At 42.2% G+C, this 21,575-nt stretch overlaps 1 protein-coding gene across 11 annotated transcripts in view; it reads left to right on the plus strand.

Moving 5' to 3' along the window:
• The window catches only part of GRAMD1B (GRAM domain containing 1B), a 301,019-nt gene that overhangs the window by 256,043 nt on the left and 23,401 nt on the right, over positions 1 to 21,575 (plus strand). For 7 of the 11 annotated variants that reach the window (XM_075190311.1, XM_075190309.1, XM_075190310.1 and 4 more), the window contains 2 exons: positions 12,263 to 12,283; positions 19,151 to 19,174. The exons of 1 other annotated variant lie outside the window; for it this stretch is intronic. In XM_075190311.1, the coding sequence (XP_075046412.1) occupies positions 12,263 to 12,283; positions 19,151 to 19,174 (45 nt within the window). Of the gene's footprint in view, positions 1 to 12,262; positions 12,284 to 19,150; positions 19,175 to 20,596; positions 20,979 to 21,575 lie in introns of those variants that run through there. 3 more of the 11 variants (XM_075190312.1, XM_075190317.1, XM_075190318.1) reach the window with 2 other exon arrangements.

The raw sequence follows: 21,575 nt of genomic DNA on the forward strand, positions 1-21,575 counted from the left end.
GCCCTGCCCCTAAACAATTCACAATTTCGGCCAATTACGGCAGGGGGTGGGGCTAAGATGACAATATTTGCATCATTAAGCCCCACCACTTACCTATTAAGGGGACGAGAACCGGGAATGTTGTCCTGCTCTCCCGGGAGCCCAGGAGGTCTCCCAGAAATGCTGGAGTCTCCCAGGCATTCCGGGAGAGTAGGCAACTATGCGTTAAAGAAAAGCAACTAATGAATCTCTAGAGACTGAAGTGTCTTTTACATTTCTGTCTCCATTACTGAAGTCTTTGATTAAATCTTAGTCTCCATGAAAATGGCCGCCTCCATAGGCATCAATACATGTCTTAAGTGTCATTATGCCACAGGTGGCGAAACCAACCACGTCTTGTACTGGCTCAGCATCAGGGAGAATGCCAGACTCTTCAGGGAGTGAGGGAGATCACCCCTATTTCAGGGAGTCTCCCGACATTCAGGGAGAATTGGCAAATATGGTTTTACCAAATATATTGACCATCTGTTTTTGTGTGTATATGGATTGTCTGTGCTGTGTCCTTATTAAGCTATTCATAACATAGTAACATAGTTAATGAGGTTGAAAAAAGACACCAGTCCATCAAGTTCAACCTATTTTGGATCTCCTGCGATCCTGCACTTATATTTAAAATTAATCCAGAGTAAGCAACCGCCAATCTGTTTCAATTGTGAAAATCCCCTCAGACTCAATATTGCAGTCCTATTTTTACCCTATATCCACTACTATCCTTCATTTTAAATTAACGGTCGTATCCCTGGATACACCTTTCCGCTAAAAATTTGTCTAACCCTTTCTTAAACATATCTATTGAATCTGCCATCACAACCTTCCCTGGCAATGAATTCCATATCTTGACTGCCCTTACTGTAAAGATCCCCTTCCTTTGCTGGTTGTGAAATTTCCTCTCCTCTAACCTTAGGGGATGACCACGTGTCCTGTGTATGGTACTTGGGGTAAAAAGTTCCCATGAAAGCTCTCTGTATTGACCCCTAATGTATTTGTACATAGTAATCATATCTCCCCTTAGACGCCTCTTTTCTAAAGTAAACATGCCTAAACTGGCTAACCTTTCCTCATAACTTAATGACTCCATACCCTTTATCAATTTTGTCGCCCTTCTCTGAACCCTTTCTAGTTCCAAATTATCTTTTATAGAGTGGTGCCCAGAACTGTACTGCATATTCAAGATGAGGTCTTACCAATGATTTATACAGTGGCAAAATTACACTGTCTTCCCTTGCATCTATGCCCCTTTTTATGCATGCCAATACTTTGTTTGCCCTTGCAGCTGCTGCTTGACATTGAGCACTATTGCCAAGTCTACTGTCTACGAGCACTCCCAAATCCTTTTCCATTACAGATTCCCCTAAATTAATTCCATTTAATTTATAGATTGCGTTCTTGTTTTTGATCCCTGAATGCATAACCTTACATTTATCTGTGTTAAACCTCATAATCCATTTGGCCGCCCAATCCTCCAGTTTATTTAAGTCCCTCTGTAGAGAAGCTACATCTTGCTCTGATTTTATTACCTTACAGAGTTTAGTGTCATCTGCAAAAATAGAAACTTTACTCTCTAAACCATCACCAAGGTCATTAATAAATATATTAAAAAGGAGTGGTCCCAGCACGGAACCTTGAGGTACTCCACTTAGACTCCCTATTCGCTAACCAGTTTTCGATCCAATTACAAATTTTGATTCCTAGACCCAGTTCCCTTATTTTGTAAACCAGCCTCTTGTGTGGCACTGTATCAAAGGCCTTTGCAAAATCTAAGTAGACCACATCTACTGTCCTGCCCTGGTCTAAGTTCCCACTAACTTCCTCGTAGAAACTAATTAGATTAGTTTGCCATGACCTATCCCTCACAAATCCATGTTGATTCCCACTAATAATTTTATTGTGTACCAAGAAAACCTGAATACTGTCCCTTCATGTTACTGTTGTGTTATAATTTTGTGTGACCAAACAAGAAGGAAAAGGAAAATGTGTACCAATTGGGGCACTCAATGATCCAGTTTTGTATATGAAACTTATCTTTATTTAATTAAATTTTAAAAAAATAATAATAAACCTTACTTATTAAAATTACAATATTCAATTGCTAATTGTAAAAAATATTTAAATCTTTTTAACATAGCGAGGCTTAGCAATTGAATATTGCTATTTTAAGTAATATATTGCATTTAAGTCACTTTTTGTTTTTAAATATTTTGCTAGCAATTGGAGAATGAGTAAGGTTCTTTACAGTTAAAACTTATTATATTTCTTTAGCTCAATTTTAATGTAGACATTGGATCATTGAGTGCCCCAGTTGGTACACATTCTCCTTTCCCTTCTTGTTTGGTCATGTCTGATTCATACTGTGTGGGTGCAGAGTATTGTCTGACATTTCACAATCACAGTATTTATACTCTGCTCAATGATGACTTAGTGCCAAGGAGACTCTTTACTTCGCTTATCATTTTGTGTGTTTTCTGTAACCATATAGAGACAGCCACCCGCTCCCCTCCTTGTGTCTGTAGCTGGAATTAGCAATAAGAATGAGGAATGCAGAAGCTTCAAAATTCTGCAATATTTCACAAGGTTTGTTAGATATAACTGGGTTCTGGGGAGTAAAGTGAGATCCTTTCCCTATTTCTAGACACAATTCATTATCTGAAACCCACACGTCTTTGTCTAGGAAATGCTGTATGTAGGATCACTTGCATATCAGTAGGTAATAATAGAAACTGTGTTTGAGGGACTAAATGAAATGTACTAACGAAGACACAGAATTGATACCATGGAATTATACTTATGATACTGTCATACAATATATCCATTAGATTACAATGATATATACTTCGCTCATGGATTTTAGGTGCTTAGGAGGTGCATTTGAAAACCTTAGGATTAGTCTTTTTTTTTTTGCTGCTAGTGTAACACTACCCTTATTGTGTACGATGGTTCAGGGTCTCAGTGTGTGTTATTATGCTTAGTGCACATGGAATAAATAAAGTTATAGGAGATGTTAGGGCATGTAATATCCTATGTCTGTGTCAAATACATCTTGTCACTGTAGGCAGAGACAGAACACAGCATCACCCCTATGTACTATGATTTTCATATCATTAAATGTTTGTGTGGGTAATGTATGCTGGCATCTGCCCAGCTGCAATGACCCTTAATGTAATAGTTACATTTGGTCAGTAGGTGGCACTGTGGCACAGAGGTCTGTGTGTGACATTTCCTTGTAGGACACTGCTACAAATCAATGTTTCAGTGTAGTGAAAGTATAGATTGTATCATTGTTATTGGTGTGTAAGAAATATAAAGTAATGCAGTCTAGGGTTACTGTAGTAGCATTATATATGCATCCTGTGTACTGCACATTTCCTTTCATTTAAAGTCAATATGAATATTGAGAGTGTTAATTTGCAGGTGTTATTACCGTTCCTTTAAGGCACATAAGTGGGTCACATGACTGTCAGTTTGCAATGGGCAAATAATTGCTATGGTTTGGAGATTATAATTTTATTAAGGGTGAAATCCACAAACTGAACCACAGATTAAATATATTGTTTAAAATAGCAAAAATGACATTAAGACTTCATACTAGATCGTTACTGATATTAAATCCCAATCGTGATTGGGTGTAATTAATCCTAGATAACATACTCTGGCATCAGTACCCACAGTATTGTTCAGTGTAGTGGGTTATGTATTGTTCACTCTCTTAGGAGGAGCCAATCAGAGCTCTTCTTGTGATGTTGCCATGGAGAGCCGGGCAGACTCGTGTTCAGTGTGAACACGATCTACCCGGATCTTTGCCTGGGTGTCCTGCACTGTCCCCCGGTAATATCCTGGGTTCATATACCTGGGATATTTCTGGGGTGGCAATCTGAAAGTGGTATTACAGGAGTTATGTCTGGCATGTAAATGAAGGGAAACTTGTGGCCTGTTGTGTGGAGTTAATATCCTCTTTGTAAGACATTCTAGTATGAAGTTAGGCCAGTATAAGTAAACCCTGACCTGAAAGGTGTTTGAAAAGAGGTCATACAAAACTAATTTGCATTTTCACAGACTTTCTAGGTCTGACATCACAGAAGTTTTGTTTATTTTTGGGAGTCAATTTCATCACCAGAAGTGTCCCCATATTCCTGTTCTCCCAGCAAGCAGAAAACTTGTTCATTCATGAGTTTCCCATTTTCTGTTTATTCCTATTGATTTTACCACAAACTATTGAGTTAAATCTTGTATTTAATGTTGTTAATTGTTTTCAGGTCTCTGTGTTCTTATGAATGCACGTGTCAGACTTAGTTTGGTTTTAGAACAATACATAGTTGAAACAGAGGAGATCATTTGGTTTATAATAAATCTGGGTCAGAGGAGATTATTTGGTTTATGATAACTCTGATGAAAATAAATTGTGATAGATTAGTTTAAAGGGAGAACCGAAGGCTTCCTGAGTGAGAGGGTCAACTCTTCACAAAAAAAATCTTGGTGGTGGCATAATTGGTAACGCAATGTAAGTGTGTGGCATAATATCTCTATAAATATGTGCACCGGGATATTACAAGTCTAATCTGAGGGGAACAGAATGGAGCGATGCTGTATATGCGCAATATTACACCCACTAGAAGGTACTATCACTAAAGACAAAGTTCACTCTTCATCACAAAATGCATCTGTAGCTATACTCATTGTTGTGTCAGCTTCTATCGTCTCTCGCTACCCTCTCCCATTAGAGTGTAAGCTCTCATGGCCAAGGTCCTCTACCCTATGTATCATGTCTGTCCACTCTCTGTCGTCCTTGTTTGTCCCTGTCATGTCTCATGCTGAGTTGTTTCTGTATGCCATGTGATTTATTCTCCTAATTGCATCTATGCATTTATTATTCTGCTCTACTGTACCATGTCCCTGGTGGTACGTAGACTGTTTATATGTACCTCATTTCTGTCTGGCTATGGAAGCATGTGATAGTCATTATTATCTATGACCTAGCCTGCAGCTATAGTAACTGCATTCACACATTGCTGCAAAGGCCACAATTCATTTAATTTCTAACCAAAAATAGATTGTATATGTTTCCCTGTACAAATCAGGAAGCAGTTTTTGGTTAGAGATGGATTAGTACCTAGGTTCCCAAAGTGTGCGCCGCGGTGCTATCACAGGGGTGCCGTGGACAGGGGACAGGAACAAAAACGTACCAATCCGACGGCACCCGGGACCCAGCATCCTTCTCACTTCTCATTGAATGTCGGGCGTGACGTCTGTACGCCCGACACTTAGTGACAAGCGGCAGGAGAGAGGATGCTGGGCTGCAGGCACCGCTGAATTGGTAAGTAGAAAGAAGAAAAGACAGAAGAAATAGAAGAAAGATGGTCAAGTATGGTAAGTAAAGAAACGGAGGGGAATAGTGATAGGAAACAGCAATGGGGGGGGGGCAAAAGAATGAAGGAAGGGGCAGGGTGAGGATGCAGAGGGGGGCACAGAGACTGTGTATGCAGAGGGGGGCACAGAGACTGTGTATGCAGAGGGGGGCACAGAGACTGTGTATGCAGAGGGGGGCACAGAGACTGTGTATGCAGAGGGGGGCACAGAGACTGTGTATGCAGAGGGGGGCACAGAGACTGTGTATGCAGAGGGGGGCACAGAGACTGTGTATGCAGAGGGGGGCACAGAGACTGTGTATGCAGAGGGGGGCACAGAGACTGTGTATGCAGAGGGGGCACAGAGTGTGTGGATGATGATGCAGGGTTACAGTGTGTGGATGAAGGTGCACAGAGTGAGTTAGCTGTAAATTATTCTTTTGACAGAAATATAATTGAAAAAAAATATAAATATTATTTTCCCTTGGCTTTATGTGTATCTTTGCAAACAACTAAATAAGAATTTCTGTCCTGACCTAAATATTAAGTTTTTTGACCCAACTACTTATAAAACGGGACTGCTCTGTAATTATTTACTTCCACGTCTGTATTTGTCTGAGAGGCATGCTGGTGTCAGTAGCTGAGGAGGAGTGCTGGTATTGGATTGCTGTTTGGAGGCTTTTGGAGGGGTGCCTTGAAAAAATTATGGAGTCTCTAAGGGTGCCGCAAACTGCAAAAGTTTGGGAACCACTGGGTCAGTACATTTCTCCATCCAGATTTTTTTTTTTACTAGCGTATAGTACACAGAAAGTATTTGGTAAATACAACCATTAAACACTTGTGGCCAACAGGTGGCGATACAGATCAGACCATTCATCCAGTGCATTCTCAGTAGATACCTGCAAATACTTATAGTAATAATCTTTAATTTAGGTAGCACCTTTCTCCCTAGCAGTGTACTTTGTTGCAGAGGGTGAGACAGTCATCTTGGGCATTAGTAGCTTCTGTTATCTGGAATCATTGATATTAGTCCCTCACCCATTGGAGCTTACAGTTATAAATTTTTTGCCCCTCACACACAGACTTGGGTTCATTTTTGGTGAAAGAGCAGTTAACCATTAATATGTCTTTGGACTTTGTGGGAGGAAACCAGAGCACCCAGAGGACACCCATGCAAACATAGGGAGAACATACAAACTCCACACAGATACTTGTAGTAACCTGTAAAATGAGTATGCACTTACTATGTGATTTTGGTATATATGTCTGTGTACTTGCATTTATATGTTTGTTGTAAATATATAAAAATGATGCTATACCAGGTGCTGTGCAACCCTGTGCTTTCTTCTGGAAGAAGAGAGATAAACCGGGACAATGGCGGGAGTACCATGGGGGCAGTGAGTGCTGCCGCTACAGGGCCCGGTGATGAGTGGGGCCCTTCAATGTCCCTTCCGACGCCTCCTCATACCTCAGACTAATGCAGCTCTACCCGATGCTCCCTCCTGCTCTGAGAAGAACCAATCAGAGTCCTCTTCTGTACAGTGCATCCCAGGAGGTGACAGTGGCATTGTCCTCGCCCCCTACCTAGGTTTTGCTATGGGGCCCAGCCATGCACTGTTCTGCCCCTGAAGAGGCACATTAAGCTATAAAGAACTGGGCAGAGGGTCAGGTGCTGGGCTGTGTCTCCTATGGCGCTGCCAGCAAGAAACATTAAGTTTAAACATTACAATATGTATTCTGTAGTATAGATCTATGTCATGGGACAAGGCTTTTTCTTTTCATGCATCGTATGTATATAAGTTTTTGTAAATATTTCGGAAATTATGTTGCACACACATTTTGATCGCAAAGGATTTCTTCTAGTCACTGTGATGAGCGCTGCTAAGTCATTTAACGGTAATGCCAGTGTCTGTGTGAGAAAAGGGTAATTTTTATCATTCTGTATGTTTCAGGGATGTGGCTCTAAAATACAGCAAAACCCTTATCCAGAAATCTCTAGGTGCTAAGCGCTCTGGGTAACAGATCCCTTGGTATTTCTACCTTTCCCATAAGCTAAACATCAGGTCCCTGTAGTAATGTGAGGACTGACCCGGGAGCCACTGTCTGTGTGAGCAGGAAGTGCTCATTAGATCTGCAGTCTGTGCTGTTTGGTTCTGAACTTCCAGTACTCAGTAGCCAGCGCCGCTGTAATTACAGCCCCAGGAATAAGAATGTGTAGCAAAATGATTATTTTTTATTGCAAATCTATGTGGAGTGATACCTTTATTGGCTAATCTAAAGAAATTGTTATATTTGCTAGTTTGCAGAGCACATCAGGCAAGTTTACAAATGAATGACTGAGAAAAGGGCACAACATTTAAGAGCTGTTACATCAAGAAATTTGTAAGGGGGAAAATCCCCAGACTTTCCTCTCCCTGTCATTTTTAAAAAAACACTTGCAGTATTAAGACTTTTAAATCTGTCATATTGTGTCCTGGTCCAGAGGATTGTTTACCAATGGGGGTATCCAGAGTCTTCTTTATTGTGTGTCTGTGTAGATTGATCTTGGATTGCAATTTCTGTACCGTTGTGTGTTGGGTATGTGGACTGTGTTTGTTGGTAGGACAAGGCTGCAGATTTAAATTTTTTTGTTTTTGCAAGGGAAGGTGCCAGTCTCTGATGGTGATGAGAGGGGACTTCTAACGAGGAGATTTCTTAAGTTCGGAGGTTGTTTGTATAAAAGGAGAGGTAAATCTGGGAATATTTCCTTCAGTCTATTGTCTTTCTGAAATATGGGCTGAAGATCCGCTGCAATTTTCCCCAAGATGTTCACGTGGAATTGTAAGTGACCACTAGGGACACCTGCTGTTGTCCTCCTTTTGTTTGTAATCCAGGAAGCTACTTCTTGGTATACTTGTGGCTCTGTGGATCTGTTCATCTATAACTATTGGATGGTATCCTTGTTGTAGGAATGTACTCCTCAGTGGTAGCAGGTGTTGTTTTCTGTCTGAACAACTCCGAATGTATGTATCTCAGAACTTGTCTGTAAATGATGTGGACTGCTTTTTGTGTCCTGGGGGAAAGCAGTTCCATCTCGGATATGCTGGGCGGCCTGTGGGTTTATGATAGACTCATGTTTGTATAGTATTGTTTTTATTGTATAGGGTCATGTCCAGGAAATGTATCTGAGATCGTGAGTAGTAAAGAGTGAGTCTGATGGTTGGGTGAAACTTGTTGAAGTTTTTATGTAAAGTCAGTAGCTCATCTTCAGAGCCCGCCCAGATTAGTAGCAGATCATCGATATAACGGAAGTATTCTAGAGGTTTCATTGTGCAAGTTAATAAGAATTCCTCCTCTAGTTTAGCCATGAAAAGATTAGGGTACTGAGGTGACATCTTACTACCCATGGCACCTCCCATACACTGCAGGTATATGTCATCCATTTGTAAACTTGCCTGATGAAGGGGCCTCTGTGCTCAGAAAGCTAGCAAATATAAAAATGTATCTTGGTTAGCCAATAAAGGTATCACTCCTATAATACTTTTGTCTTTTTTGACACGGACGTATTCAACATCAAACAGCCCCAGGAATAAGAAGCCCGTGGTGCAGAGCGTAGTACGTGGAAGTAGCTGTGCTCAGCCATTTCTGATCACAACGTCAGCATTAAGTGAATGGATTCTGCTCTATTTCAGGATCTCCCACTTAAATATTAACCCTGTCACGAGCATTGTCCCTGCAGCATTTCTCCATATGTGACGCACGTTTCCCGCTAAGCGCAGGCCATGGTTGTGAATGTTTTGATTTATATTGTATGAGTTGGGAGCTTGTGTTTAGGAGTTGCTGTGCGGATAACCTACTTATTAAACATATCTTACAAGGCCTTATCCTTTGTTGCACATCAATATGGATATAAGGAGAATCTGTAAGCTGCTCGATCCTTTATGTAATGGCTACTGACTTCTACGCAGTGCGTGTTTTCCTGGAACGTGATCTATAGGTTAGGAATGATCCATTGTGCACATTCAGCCCGATTCATTAAGGAAAGTAAAGCAAAAGGAGCAACTTTGGTCCTTGCCAAAACCATGTTGTATTGGAGGGAGAGGTATATTTAAACTGTGAGGACGGATTTATATATGGGGTAGAGCATAACATAGATCAACTTTTAATGTCAGTGTAAAAATAAAGCTATCAAATATTTGTGTGCAACATGAAAAACAGCCAGCATTTACCTTATTGATCCCCTTGTATTGCAGCATGGTTTTGCCAAGGTTTAAAAGCTACTTATTTCTTTCCTTTACTTTCCTTAATGAATCAGACTCAGTGTGTGTTTCCCAGGAGTGTGATCTGTATGTTAGGAATGATCCATTATACACAGTGTGTGTTTGATCCATTAGTGATGTTTTTGACAGTCCGATGAGAGATTTCTCAGTGAACCCGTGTCCTAGTTTTGTGTTCTGGGTTTAGTGCAGTAAAGGAGGCTAGAAGGTGTATAGTGTAATATTGTTATCATGGCTGGATTCTTGGATTTGTTCACCAGAGGCTTATAGGACAGATAACTGTAAAAGAAATAAGAATAATTTGATCTTCACTAGAATCAATGTACTAATTTGGAAGATACACTGTCTTAGTGCTGTACAGTTATGAACAAGGGATGTATATATAAGACAGAGCTTATTCTAGTGACAGGGAACATCTCAGCTCCAAGGGAGAATATCTGCCTCACTCTACAATCCTGTGCATTTCTCCAACAGAATTTGGCCTTAAGCGTTCTGCCCGAACTCTACCTTTCATTATTGCTCCATCTGGATTTCCTCCTTTCATTATTGCTCCACCCGGAAATCCCCTTTCTCTGTTTCTCCATCTGGAACTGCCCCTTTCGTTATTTCTCCTCCCGGAACTGCCCCTTTCGTTATTTCTCCTCCCGGAACTGCCCCTTTCGTTATTTCTCCTCCCGGAACTGCCCGTTTCGTTATTTCTCCTCCCGGAACTGCCCCTTTCGTTATTTCTCCTCCCGGAACTGCCCCTTTCGTTATTTCTCCTCCCGGAACTGCCCCTTTCGTTATTTCTCCTCCCGGAACTGCCCCTTTCGTTATTTCTCCTCCCGGAACTGCCCCTTTCGTTATTTCTCCTCCCGAAACTGCCCCTTTCGTTATTTCACCTCCCGGAACTGCCCCTTTTGTTATTGCTCCGCCTGGAAGTCCACCAAGCATTTATAAATACAGTGTAGAAAGCAGAAGTCAAAGCGGGACTGAAAGATTGTATCTCCAGAACTTTGCACCTCGGTAAAACAGTCTGTTCTGCTGCAAATTCTATTTGTGCAATATTTCTAATTCATCCCATGCCCTCCTTCATGTCTGTGCTCCGACTGACTGCCAGCAGGACCTGATATCAATCACCAAAATAGGTGACCACACTGTTCAGTCATGTGCTCCTCAAACAGTACACAGCGCCCTCTACTGACACCATCTATAATAGCCGCAGAGTTGTTCTATTTGTTGCGGGCACATCTTCTTGGTTGGAGATACTGTACTATAGGAGGTTATGTCATTTATATCTCTTGTGTGATATTTCCTTCTTAAACCAGGTCTATCAGCTACACACAGTATGATTTTGTGGGGCAATGTTGCCTATCACTTCACCAGTAACCTCCGTGAGACATGGGGCACCGTCTGCCTCATGCCCTTAGTGTAGTGACTGAATTGATGAGCTGAATATTGCTTTGGGTAACAGAACAGCTGCTTTCACTATGTGCAGGCAGGGCCGGATTAACCATAGGGCTAACTGGGCTACAGCCCAGGGGCCTCGGGCATCCAGGGGGCCCTTTTAAGTGCTCAGCAGCAGTATTGATCGTATGGGGGCGGGGGCGCCCCCGGCACAATCAGTGCTGCTGAGCACTTTCACTGCAGTCCATCTCCGGCGCGCTGTAGTCTCCTTACTGAGGAGTTCTCGCCAGTCTCACTCTCACGAGATCTCCTCAGTAAAGAGCGTACAGCGCGCCGGAGAAGGACCGCAATGGCAGGAGAAGGAGGTAAGTGCCTTGGGGGCGGCTCGGCTCACGGGGGGGGGGGGGGCAGCTCAGATCACGGGGGAGGCTCGCATGGGGGAATGGAGGCCCCCTTAGCCCAGGGGCCTCCATTCCCTTAATCCGGCCCTGTGTGCAGGGGACGGGTCTGCATTAATATTGTTTGTGTAGGTATATTAGTGGCAACCAAAACCTGTGCCGTACGGTGATGGCCATTTTTGCTTTTTGTGGCTGCCATAATTCCGACAACCGTAGGAGAGACATGAACATTGCAAATGGTGTAATTACGACATGGAGGAAATACAGACATGATGATAAAGTGACCGGCAAGAATTCCGGCAGCACAACATACAGACACCGACATTGACGTCAATTCAAAGGGCGACAGTTACATTACTGCTATTAAGGGGGCAATGCGAGAACCCAGTGGCTGTCTAAAGTTTTTTAGGAAGTGTTAGACTTTAGACGGCTGATGGGTCCTCACATTGCCCCCTTAAAAGCAGTAATGTAACTGTCACCCTTTGAATTGACGCCAATGTCGGTGTCTGTATGTTGTGCTGCCGGAATTCTTGCCGGTCACTTTATCATCATGTCTGTATTACCTCCATGTCGTAATTACACCAGTCGCAATGTTCATGTCTCTCCTACTGTTGTCGGAATTGTATGATTTGCCCACTTGTACCCCACCCGTGCCGTCCGCCATGTTTAGTGGTAACACACGTTGTGTGTCCACCATGCACAGTACTCGGCTGATGTTATAGTAGCGTGTGATGGATTTCTACATGACCTACTTTTGTTTCATTCTCATTTAACCCTTTGTTCTATGTTGTCACATTCTTCACAGGAAGAGCTCGATTTTAACATCTTTTCTTTCTCCTTACAGAAGAGCCAGAGCTGGTACAATGTGAGTAAACCTCTGTTTATTCCCGTTATACATGAGCATGTTAATGTCATGTCCTTTTGGCTTTCTCGCTTTGCTGCATGAGTTTAATGTTGGTTGTATACAAGTCACGGGTAAGTGCTGCCCTCGCTAGGCCATTATGTAGTATTGTTCCTCTCAGCTGCATTGAACATTTATGATGGTGAAAATATTATTGTAACATTTTTCAGTTTCAAAATATTTTGCTACAATTTTTGTTACAATGAACATATTTGAAGTATTAATGTAGATTGTTACAGGAAAAACTTTTTTTTAAAAAAAACAAACATTTGAAAAAATCTGACCAGTCGCATCCATTCATCCTGTCCTGAAAAAAACACCATAAATATATATATTGAGAGAGAGAAATGTATTTATATATATATACAGCAAGACTATGTAAACAGCAAGGTTATATAGACAGTATGAACACATGAAAGTAAAGTTATAGATGGTAAAGGATATATATACAGTAATATGCAGACTCAAAAATATATATTCACAGCAATGTTACATATAGGGGCATATTCAATTGTTGAATATGCCCGCGGCATTAAAAGTATTATCGTTATTACGGTAATACTAGACCGGATATCAGCTCGCAGCTCCCTGAAATCCAGCGAGAACAGTACCGTATTTACGCGCACTATTACCGTAATGACGGTAATAGTGCGTGCACTGTGTTACTTTAGGCAGTAACGCCAACAACTGAATATGCCCCTTACTGTACTATATACACATCCGTGTTGTATAAACCCAAATATCATCATCTTCACCATTTATTTATATAGCGCCACTAATTCCGCAGCGCTGTACAGAGAACTCACTCACATCAGTCCCTGCCCCCATTGGGGCTTACAGTCTAAATTCCCTACCAAATAGACAAATGCTAGGGTCCATTTTATTCAGAAGCCAATTATCCTACCAGTATGTTATTGGAGGAAGCCAGAGCTCCCGGAGAAACGCGGGAAGTACATACATACTCTACACTGATAGGGTCCTGTTGGGAATCAAACCCATGACCTCAGCGCTGTTATGCAGCAATGCTAACTACAGTGCCACCAGAAGTATTCTAGAGCTATGGACAGACTTGGTCCAGCTCGGGCTGCGCTCTCTGCTTCAGATAACGGCTTGCTGGTTAGGCATTAATGATACACCACACCACACCTGGTACTGAAAAATGTTGGGATTTAGACACCACCATACTTGAACCATAGAGCCCACCTGTTTGTATCCACCAAAACATTGGCACCAAGAGAAAGGCACAAAATAAAACCAATCCAGACTGGACCTACAGTAGTTGTTACATCTCTTTCCAATGAGTCATGTACAGAGGACCTGAATACACAATAACGTCAGATTATCATATGTCTCTCAAGCAGCCAGTTAACACTTCTGAAAGGAAGACCGTAATTATATTAAAGTCCTAACTCAAAGGCTTTACAGAGGATGTAAAGTGTTAATTTGGGAATTTAATAGGAAAGTCGTGTTTCTCAAGGAAATGTTATACTAAAGTCAGTACGGTGTTAAATAAAACCCCTGCTGGATGAGGAGTGTATAGGAGGGGGCGAGGAGTTTGCTATGGAGCAGGGGCCATGGTGGGAGAGAGAATGGGCAACATTATATGGGACCTAAGGGAAGAATAACATCAGTGACTAAGAAGGAAGAGCTTCTATAGAAACTCTGTGGTGTTATTTAAATTATGAATTTGTCCATCATGTTGTCAGCAAGTAGTGAGTGACTGACAACTTGCTCTGCAAAAATGCACTTTTATGGATTGAAACACAGGGGTAGGACTCTGGTGTCACAGCAGCTTAAATGACTGCAGCTTAAGCTTACTGACCTGTATACGATCTCACTATTAACCTGTCCTACAGTTGTCTGTAGTGGAGTGAGGAGGTAATACTTTATGTATCAATAGAGTTGCAGTGGAAGGTAACACTGATCAGTATGTTTGAATATATTTAACTCCTTGGCTCATATCAGGACATTTAGGGTTTAGTGCACCTTTAGAAAGGTGTGCTGAGCCGGTGCTGGATAATTTGCTCAGCTTTTTTAGTATTTAAACAGTATCTAAATCTAATGTTAAAGTTAATTTTTATTAGATCTGCTAATAATCTGCTCATAAACCTATTTTTGGAGAATCTTGTATTTACATTTGCTGTGCAGTTGACTGCAAGCTATTGTACTCTGTTATCAGCCATTTTGCCCTGCAGTGTTCTTCAGTGGGATTGTTGACAGGAAGTTATAGGTAATTTAACTCCCCACATGTTCACAATTGTAGCTCAGATATCTTTAGTTCCATAAAACCACTAAATCTTTTACTAATATATTTGAGTTTTATCGGTATCTCTTCAATATAAAGCTACATGTATCTAGGTTTAGTGATTCTCAGCAATCCTCAAGCCCCTGTGATCCTTAATTTGAGTAGGGAACCTAAAAGAGTCACCGGTGCCCCCTATACACTGTCTTATCCTCACAATACAGTCATTAATCAAGTATTTCCTCACTCTTATCCTTATCAGAGGAACAGTAAAGATAAGGGCATGTGAGACACATATGTATGTGTGTGTGTGTGTGTGTGTATATATATATATATATATATGTATATATATATATATATATATATATATATATATATATATATATATATAACACTGTGATAACTTACAGGGAATATCCCAGGGACAGCCGCACACTGCTTATATCAGGTAATTAGCGTGTCTCTTTATGTGTCATCTTGCAGTCGTGCTGAGAAATATTGAGCTATTCTGTGAATCTACAATTGTGCTTTATCTTTCAATATACTTCAAAATGGCCCTTTTAAGAAGGAAATCAGTTGATTATTGCACATGACCATATTTCTCTGAAAGTCCACCCCACTTTCCTTTTTCACTGAGCACCTTAGTTTGTAGAGTATCATGCTTGCAGGCAAGACTTCTGTATATTTTGCGAACTATGTGGTTTATTATTTATATAGCGCCACTGATTCCGCAGCGCTGTACAGAGAACTCACATCAGTGCCTGCCCCATTGGAGCTTACAGTCTAAATTCCCTAACATACACACACAGACAGAGAGAGGGAGATTAGGGTCAATTTTTGATAGACGCCAATTACCCTACTAGTATTTAGTTGGAGTGTGGGAGGAAACCGAAGCACCCGGAGGAAACCCACGCAAACAAGGGGAGAACATACAAACTCCACACAGATTAGGCCATGGTCGGGAACTGAACTCATGACCCCAGTGCTATGAGGCAGAAGTGCTAACCACTGAGCCACAGGGATGCGGGGTGAAGGTATTCAGCAGGACCCCGCAAGCAGGTTTGATCTTGGCTGCTTCAGCCCCGCAGGTCGCGGTACTCTGGGCGAATACCAAGTGAGATCGGTAGGAAAATTGAACCAGTACAGATAACTGGGTGACCAGGAGAGCTAGGAAGCTGTGATTCTGGTTTTCCAAGTTAGACAGTAAAGTGCAGATTGGATGTCTGGATTGCCAGGTTAATCTGGGAAAGGGATGACTCTAATTTTCCTAGTTTGACAGTACACTGCAGAAAGGATATCTAGCTAAATTAAGCTGAGAAGCTAGAAATTCTGGTTTTCCAAGTTAGTAGATTACTGCAGATATTGGACAACTGGATTGCCAGGTGGCGTTGAGAAGCTGGAGACTCTGGTTTTCCAAGTTAGCAGATGATTGCAGGATGATTGGTTTGCCAGGTAAAGCTGAGACTCTGGAGTCTCTGGCGATTAGGAATAAGTACGATCCGCCTATGGGCTGGCTGCCAGAGAAGATAAAAGATGCAGACCCAAATCCAAGATGGTGCCCGTCGGTGCTGGGACCGCTAGGTTAGCGTGCTGGACCCTGACAGGCTGGTCTGCAGGTCCAGTATGTGACATAGAGCTGGTGTGAGTTAGTATAAAATGCAGTCATCACTTTCAGGAACAGATGCCTCTTACATGGAGTTTTATAATGTGAAACAAATGAATTAGAACCCCTTTCAATGGTGAGAAAAGGTCAGGGCGGGATACAGAATGTTGCTCAGGGAAGAGGCACTGTGTGCCTCAAACCCGTACTTATCTTTGTATCACAGTAGCATCTTCTGTGTAGTAACAAGTATTCTATATTACTTCCAAGATTTCTTCTATGAACCTGATGTATAAATAGTTCATTGATCAGTCCCATGAATCCACAGTCTGAAATCAATCATCTCCTTTTGGCTGAAATCCAGGTGTCACCAACTCACCCCTCATCTTTTCTGCAGATAAATATAATGTAATGAAGTGATCAGACCCACAAAAGGCAAATCCAGCTGCACCAAGTGACAGTCTTAGGGGCAGTTTCAATTAGCCGCGAGGTCTACTGCGCACTATACCCGCAATTACGGTGCAGAAATCTTCTCTCATTTTTGCTTGTATCTGTGCGAGCAAAAATGAGCCAAGATTTTAACCATAAACATCTCAGAGACATCTGGTACAAGGTTGCAGCTAATTGAATCGACCCTGATGTCTGATTTGGGCACATATAAGCTGCAATACTAAATGATGTCTGGTTTTTGGCATGACTAGAGCCCATTAGTGTGGTTGGAAAGGGAACCAACACGCAGACGGCGAGCGGGAATCTGCGGTCACCTCTAGATCGCATTTACTAAAATCCCCAATAATTATCCAACCAGTTTGGATCAGAGTATTAGACACCAGTCATGAATACACAAAGCCTTTGAGGCTCATTACAGCTCCTGACCCAGAGGGTGTATTGTGTCCTCTCTAAAATCAGATGCTTCACCATAGACTAATACAGTCGAGAAATGTATTGTTGGACGGGTATAGAAATACCAACCATGATTACTTGTGCCGCTAGCACCAAGCAACGGGCTCAGAGGACCACACACATAAGTGACCAAATATAAATTGGCTGTTTGGACAGTCTGGTCATTTTTACTATAACTGAGACCTGTTCGTGTGGTCAAAATATTACTGTAAATAGAATGACAGCACTTACCTGCAGTTACCTTCCAGCCGCATCTATTAACATGCTGATAACCATCCAAGCAATTTCTATTGATTATATTATTGGGCATCGTCACTTTAGGGGCACACGCTGTAATATCGGGCAGATTGCCAGTGTCGGCTGCAATGTTGGAGACCACTTAGACTTCTCAGAAGAATAGATAGTTAGATCAGCAAACTTCAGCAAGTAAAAGATTTGAAAGGCAACATTAATAGTGTAGAACAGAGCTGTTATTAATGTGGTGAGCGGCACTGAATAAATGTTTATATAATCAGATATCAATTATTTCATGAATACATTTCTTGGCACCATAAGAGCACAGGAATCCCTGCATGTTCCAGCATGTTCTGGCTGAGATGCCCCATTCACACACAACTTTATCTCCCTTATCTCAGCCCTTATCTCAGCCTCTGTCCTATAATGTGTTTCCTAATGCTGTACTTTTATCTCAGTCACTGAGCTTGTATATACACGGTGATTCCTGCTATACTTAAGGTCACACTGTCATTCTGCTGACTAGTTAGCTTGTTTTAGATCGGGCCCGGCCAGCCTGTGGCTTTTCAGGTGTTGTGAAACTACAAGCCCCAGTATGCTTTGCCAGTTGATAGCCAGGCATTTTCTGGCAGGGCATGCTTGGACTTGTAGTTTCACAACACCTGGAGAGCACAGGTTGGCCAGGTCTGTATTAGATCTTTCAGATCAATCTTCTGATCCTCATCTGACTATATGTGCAGTCACTGTCCCACCACACTAACTGTGCCCCATATAAATCATCCATTCATCCTGAGCGAGGGTGGCAGAGTCTTCACAATTAGCATTAGACCTAGATGCAGTGGTGAGTATGCCGTGTATGTGCACTGTTATACTTGTGTCTATGCAGCTAACTGCCTAATATATAAATAATGACCTTGGACTGCCTTATTTTATATGTCCATTCATTGTATGCAGTTGCCTTTTATTCATCAACCTTTAAAGATAGAGATGTGATAAGGATAAGACCCATGAGTCTACCAAAACTCTCATCTACCCCCACCTTGATTACTGCAAAGTCCTGCTGTCTGGTCTGCCTGTCACCCATCTCTCCCCACATCATCAATGTTGCAGCAAGATCGACTTTCCTCTCCCGCCAAACTGCTTCTGTTCCCCTGCTCTGCCAGTGGCTACAATGGTTCCACGTTCCCTACAGAATCCAATTCAAACTCCTCACCCGTAAAGCCCTCAGTCACCCCAACCACCCGCCACATGTCTGACTTTATCACATCTCCCGCTGCTCCGCTCAACCGATGACTGGGACATCAACTCTCCACCGACATCCACATCACACTCCAGCCTCTAAAGCTTCTACTGTGCTGCTCACTTCTAAACAGGAACAGACTCTCCACCAGCCTCCAAAATAATAGCACTTAAAGCCCCACCTGCTTCTTAAACCCTACCAGTCTCCCACCTAACTTCACTGGCCCATCCTGCCTCTGCCCACGTTCATTCCATCTCACCCTGGGTCTATCCATCTTCTCTCCATTGGATTGTAAGCTCTCACTAACAGGGCACTCTCTCCCCCTATCATCATGTCCATGATCACCTGTTCATCCTTGCATCATGCCTCTTGCATGTTCTGTGTGACAATTGTGTTCTTTCATTTATATAATAGCCTCTACTTCCCCACTGTACAGCGCTGTGGAATGACGTGGCATCATAAATAGTGATAATAATGTGATCTGCAGCGGAGGAGCAATACTTCAGGACAGGATCCCTCCATAATTGTTTTTTGTCTCTGGGTTTTTTTTGGGAAATGTTCCTTCATCTTTGTTACTGCATGTTGTCATGTCTCCTGTTTTCTCTCCTTCAGCATGAGCGGCAGCATATACGCAGAGTAAGAACCCCCCAATGTGTTTCTCCTTTGCAGGCTATTAATGTGTGATGGGGACACTTGTCCTACGCTTCCCCCCCAGTCTCCCTCCATTCAATATATAATATCTGTATGTTATATTGAATCTCTACCTGCTTCACTTCCTTCTTATTGCCTCTTTGATTAGTGCATATTAGTTATCTTGGATAATTGCATTATTGCTCTGCTGTAGTCAACTCCTCCTTTTATTAGGTCGCAGCCTAAACCATCTGTTATTTCAGAGGATGCCCCCAGTCTGTTCCCTGCCAGGAGGTACCAGCCTGTCCCAGCTCTCTGTATTTACCATACAGTTAATGTTTATCTCCTACAGGTCCTTATCACAGAATGTTTGAGTGTGAGCCAGCAATAAGCTCCACTATTGTGCAGCCGTCCCCATCAGACACACACAGTGTGTACAGTCACTTCCCCATACTACCCTCTTTAATCATTCATTTATTTTCCCAGGTTCACTGCCTTGTGGGTGAGACCTCTGTTACAATAACAGGGCATTGTCCTCCTGGGGATGGACAGTCACAATGAGAGACCTTTATGTGTTACACAACTGCAAGAAAGACATTGTTTTCTGTTAATGGTAATTTTGTTATCATATGATTTAGATACTGAAAGCAGAAATCTGATATTGTATAATATAATATCGTGCCGGTGATTTACAGTAAATTTACTCCTGCCAATAATACATTTTCACAGATCCATCTTATATTAATAAAAATAGATATTGGATTATGCCCTGTGGAGGGGAAGAAATATATATATAGAAAAAAGTGTGTGTATGTATATGTGTGTATGTATATGTGTGTGTGTATATATATATATATATATATATATATATATATATATATATATATATATATTATTCATATTGGATAATGCACTTCGCGGTTTAATGTATAAGACTATTACAGGTCATTGAGGAGTTCTGTGACCATAATGAAGGCTGCAGACTGTTATTTTATACAGGTGACTTGTGATAACCTCTTTATATTACAGCACGGGGTGCATTATTCCTTATAATACACTAGTTTCAGTTTGAAACAAGGAACGTTGCCTGTATGTGGGGGACTCTGATCTCCAGGGTCACTGACTCTCCAAATACAAGTTGTATTTCACAGGAGTGTTATCTACCTCCTGGTCTGGGTTATCTCTGTAGTTTGCAGCCAGTTATTGATTTGGACTGAAAGCTGTGAATGACTAATGATCAGGTGAGTTTGCTGTAGGTTTCGGGGTAGGGTAAGTGCCCAGGCAGCAGGGTCTGGATATAAGTAGTGACTCTCCCTGGGATTGCCTCTGTTTATCTCTCTGAGTTTCCTGTGTTTTTCTCTGGGATAACATCTGCTGGGGGCTGACACAGCTAGGGTTACTGTAGGGCAGAGACCCACGTGGGGTTGGAGGAGGGGAGTGGCTGGAAGCTGTGTGTGAAAGGGACAGGGAGTGTGAGCACTAGACAGACCCTGCATACAGCTGAGTGCAGTTACTTGGTTCTTGTTACGGTACAGCCTGAGAGTTGTTGAGAGCAGGAGCCATTACCCAGCTGTGCCCGCTGGGAAGTAGAAGGCTTGGTAGGAACATGAAGGTAGAGGCAGAGGATGAGGCACTTGGCACCTCACATGATGAGGACTCTGTGGAGGAGCAGCTGATGGATGAAGACGAGTCCCTGGCAGACTGGCAGTCCGACACTTTGCAGGAAGAAGCTTTGCTGTGGTACCTGGACCAGTTCCAGTACTTTACCCAGGAGCACGCTGCCCAGAGTTACTCTGACGATGTTCCAGCTGTGAGTGTCAAATCTATACATGCACAACCTAGTACACGCACATTTATATACATATATACATACATACGTGTACTCTCCCCAGGAGCACGCTGCCCAGAGTTACTCTGACGACGTTCCAGCTGTGAGTGTCAAATCTATACATGCACAACCTAGTACACGCACATTTATATACATATATACATACATACGTGTCCTCTCCCCAGGAGCACGCTGCCCAGAGTTACTCCGACGACGTTCCAGCTGTGAGTGTCAAATCTATGCATGCACAACCTAGTACACGCACATTTATACATACATACATACAGACATGTACATTCATGCATACACAGAAAGCACATATGCATGGAACATCCAATACAAACATATATGTACAGTCATCAGACACCCTGCACAGCCCTGGGTGTCCGGTTTTATGGCACAGCTTTTAAAAACAAAATGTTTTTGCACTGCAGCTGCTTTGTAATAATCCTACTCGTAGCACGAAGATGTCCAAGGTTTAGTAAAGGCTGTCTGTGCCGCATTCTGTGACTCTAATTGTTCATGGCTCTTGTTAGTGTATTATGTGAAGTTTAGCCCCCGCTTTACTCTTGCTGGACC

This window comes from Mixophyes fleayi, chromosome 11 (assembly GCF_038048845.1).
Source record: "Mixophyes fleayi isolate aMixFle1 chromosome 11, aMixFle1.hap1, whole genome shotgun sequence".
Classification (NCBI taxonomy): Eukaryota; Metazoa; Chordata; class Amphibia; order Anura; family Limnodynastidae; genus Mixophyes; species Mixophyes fleayi.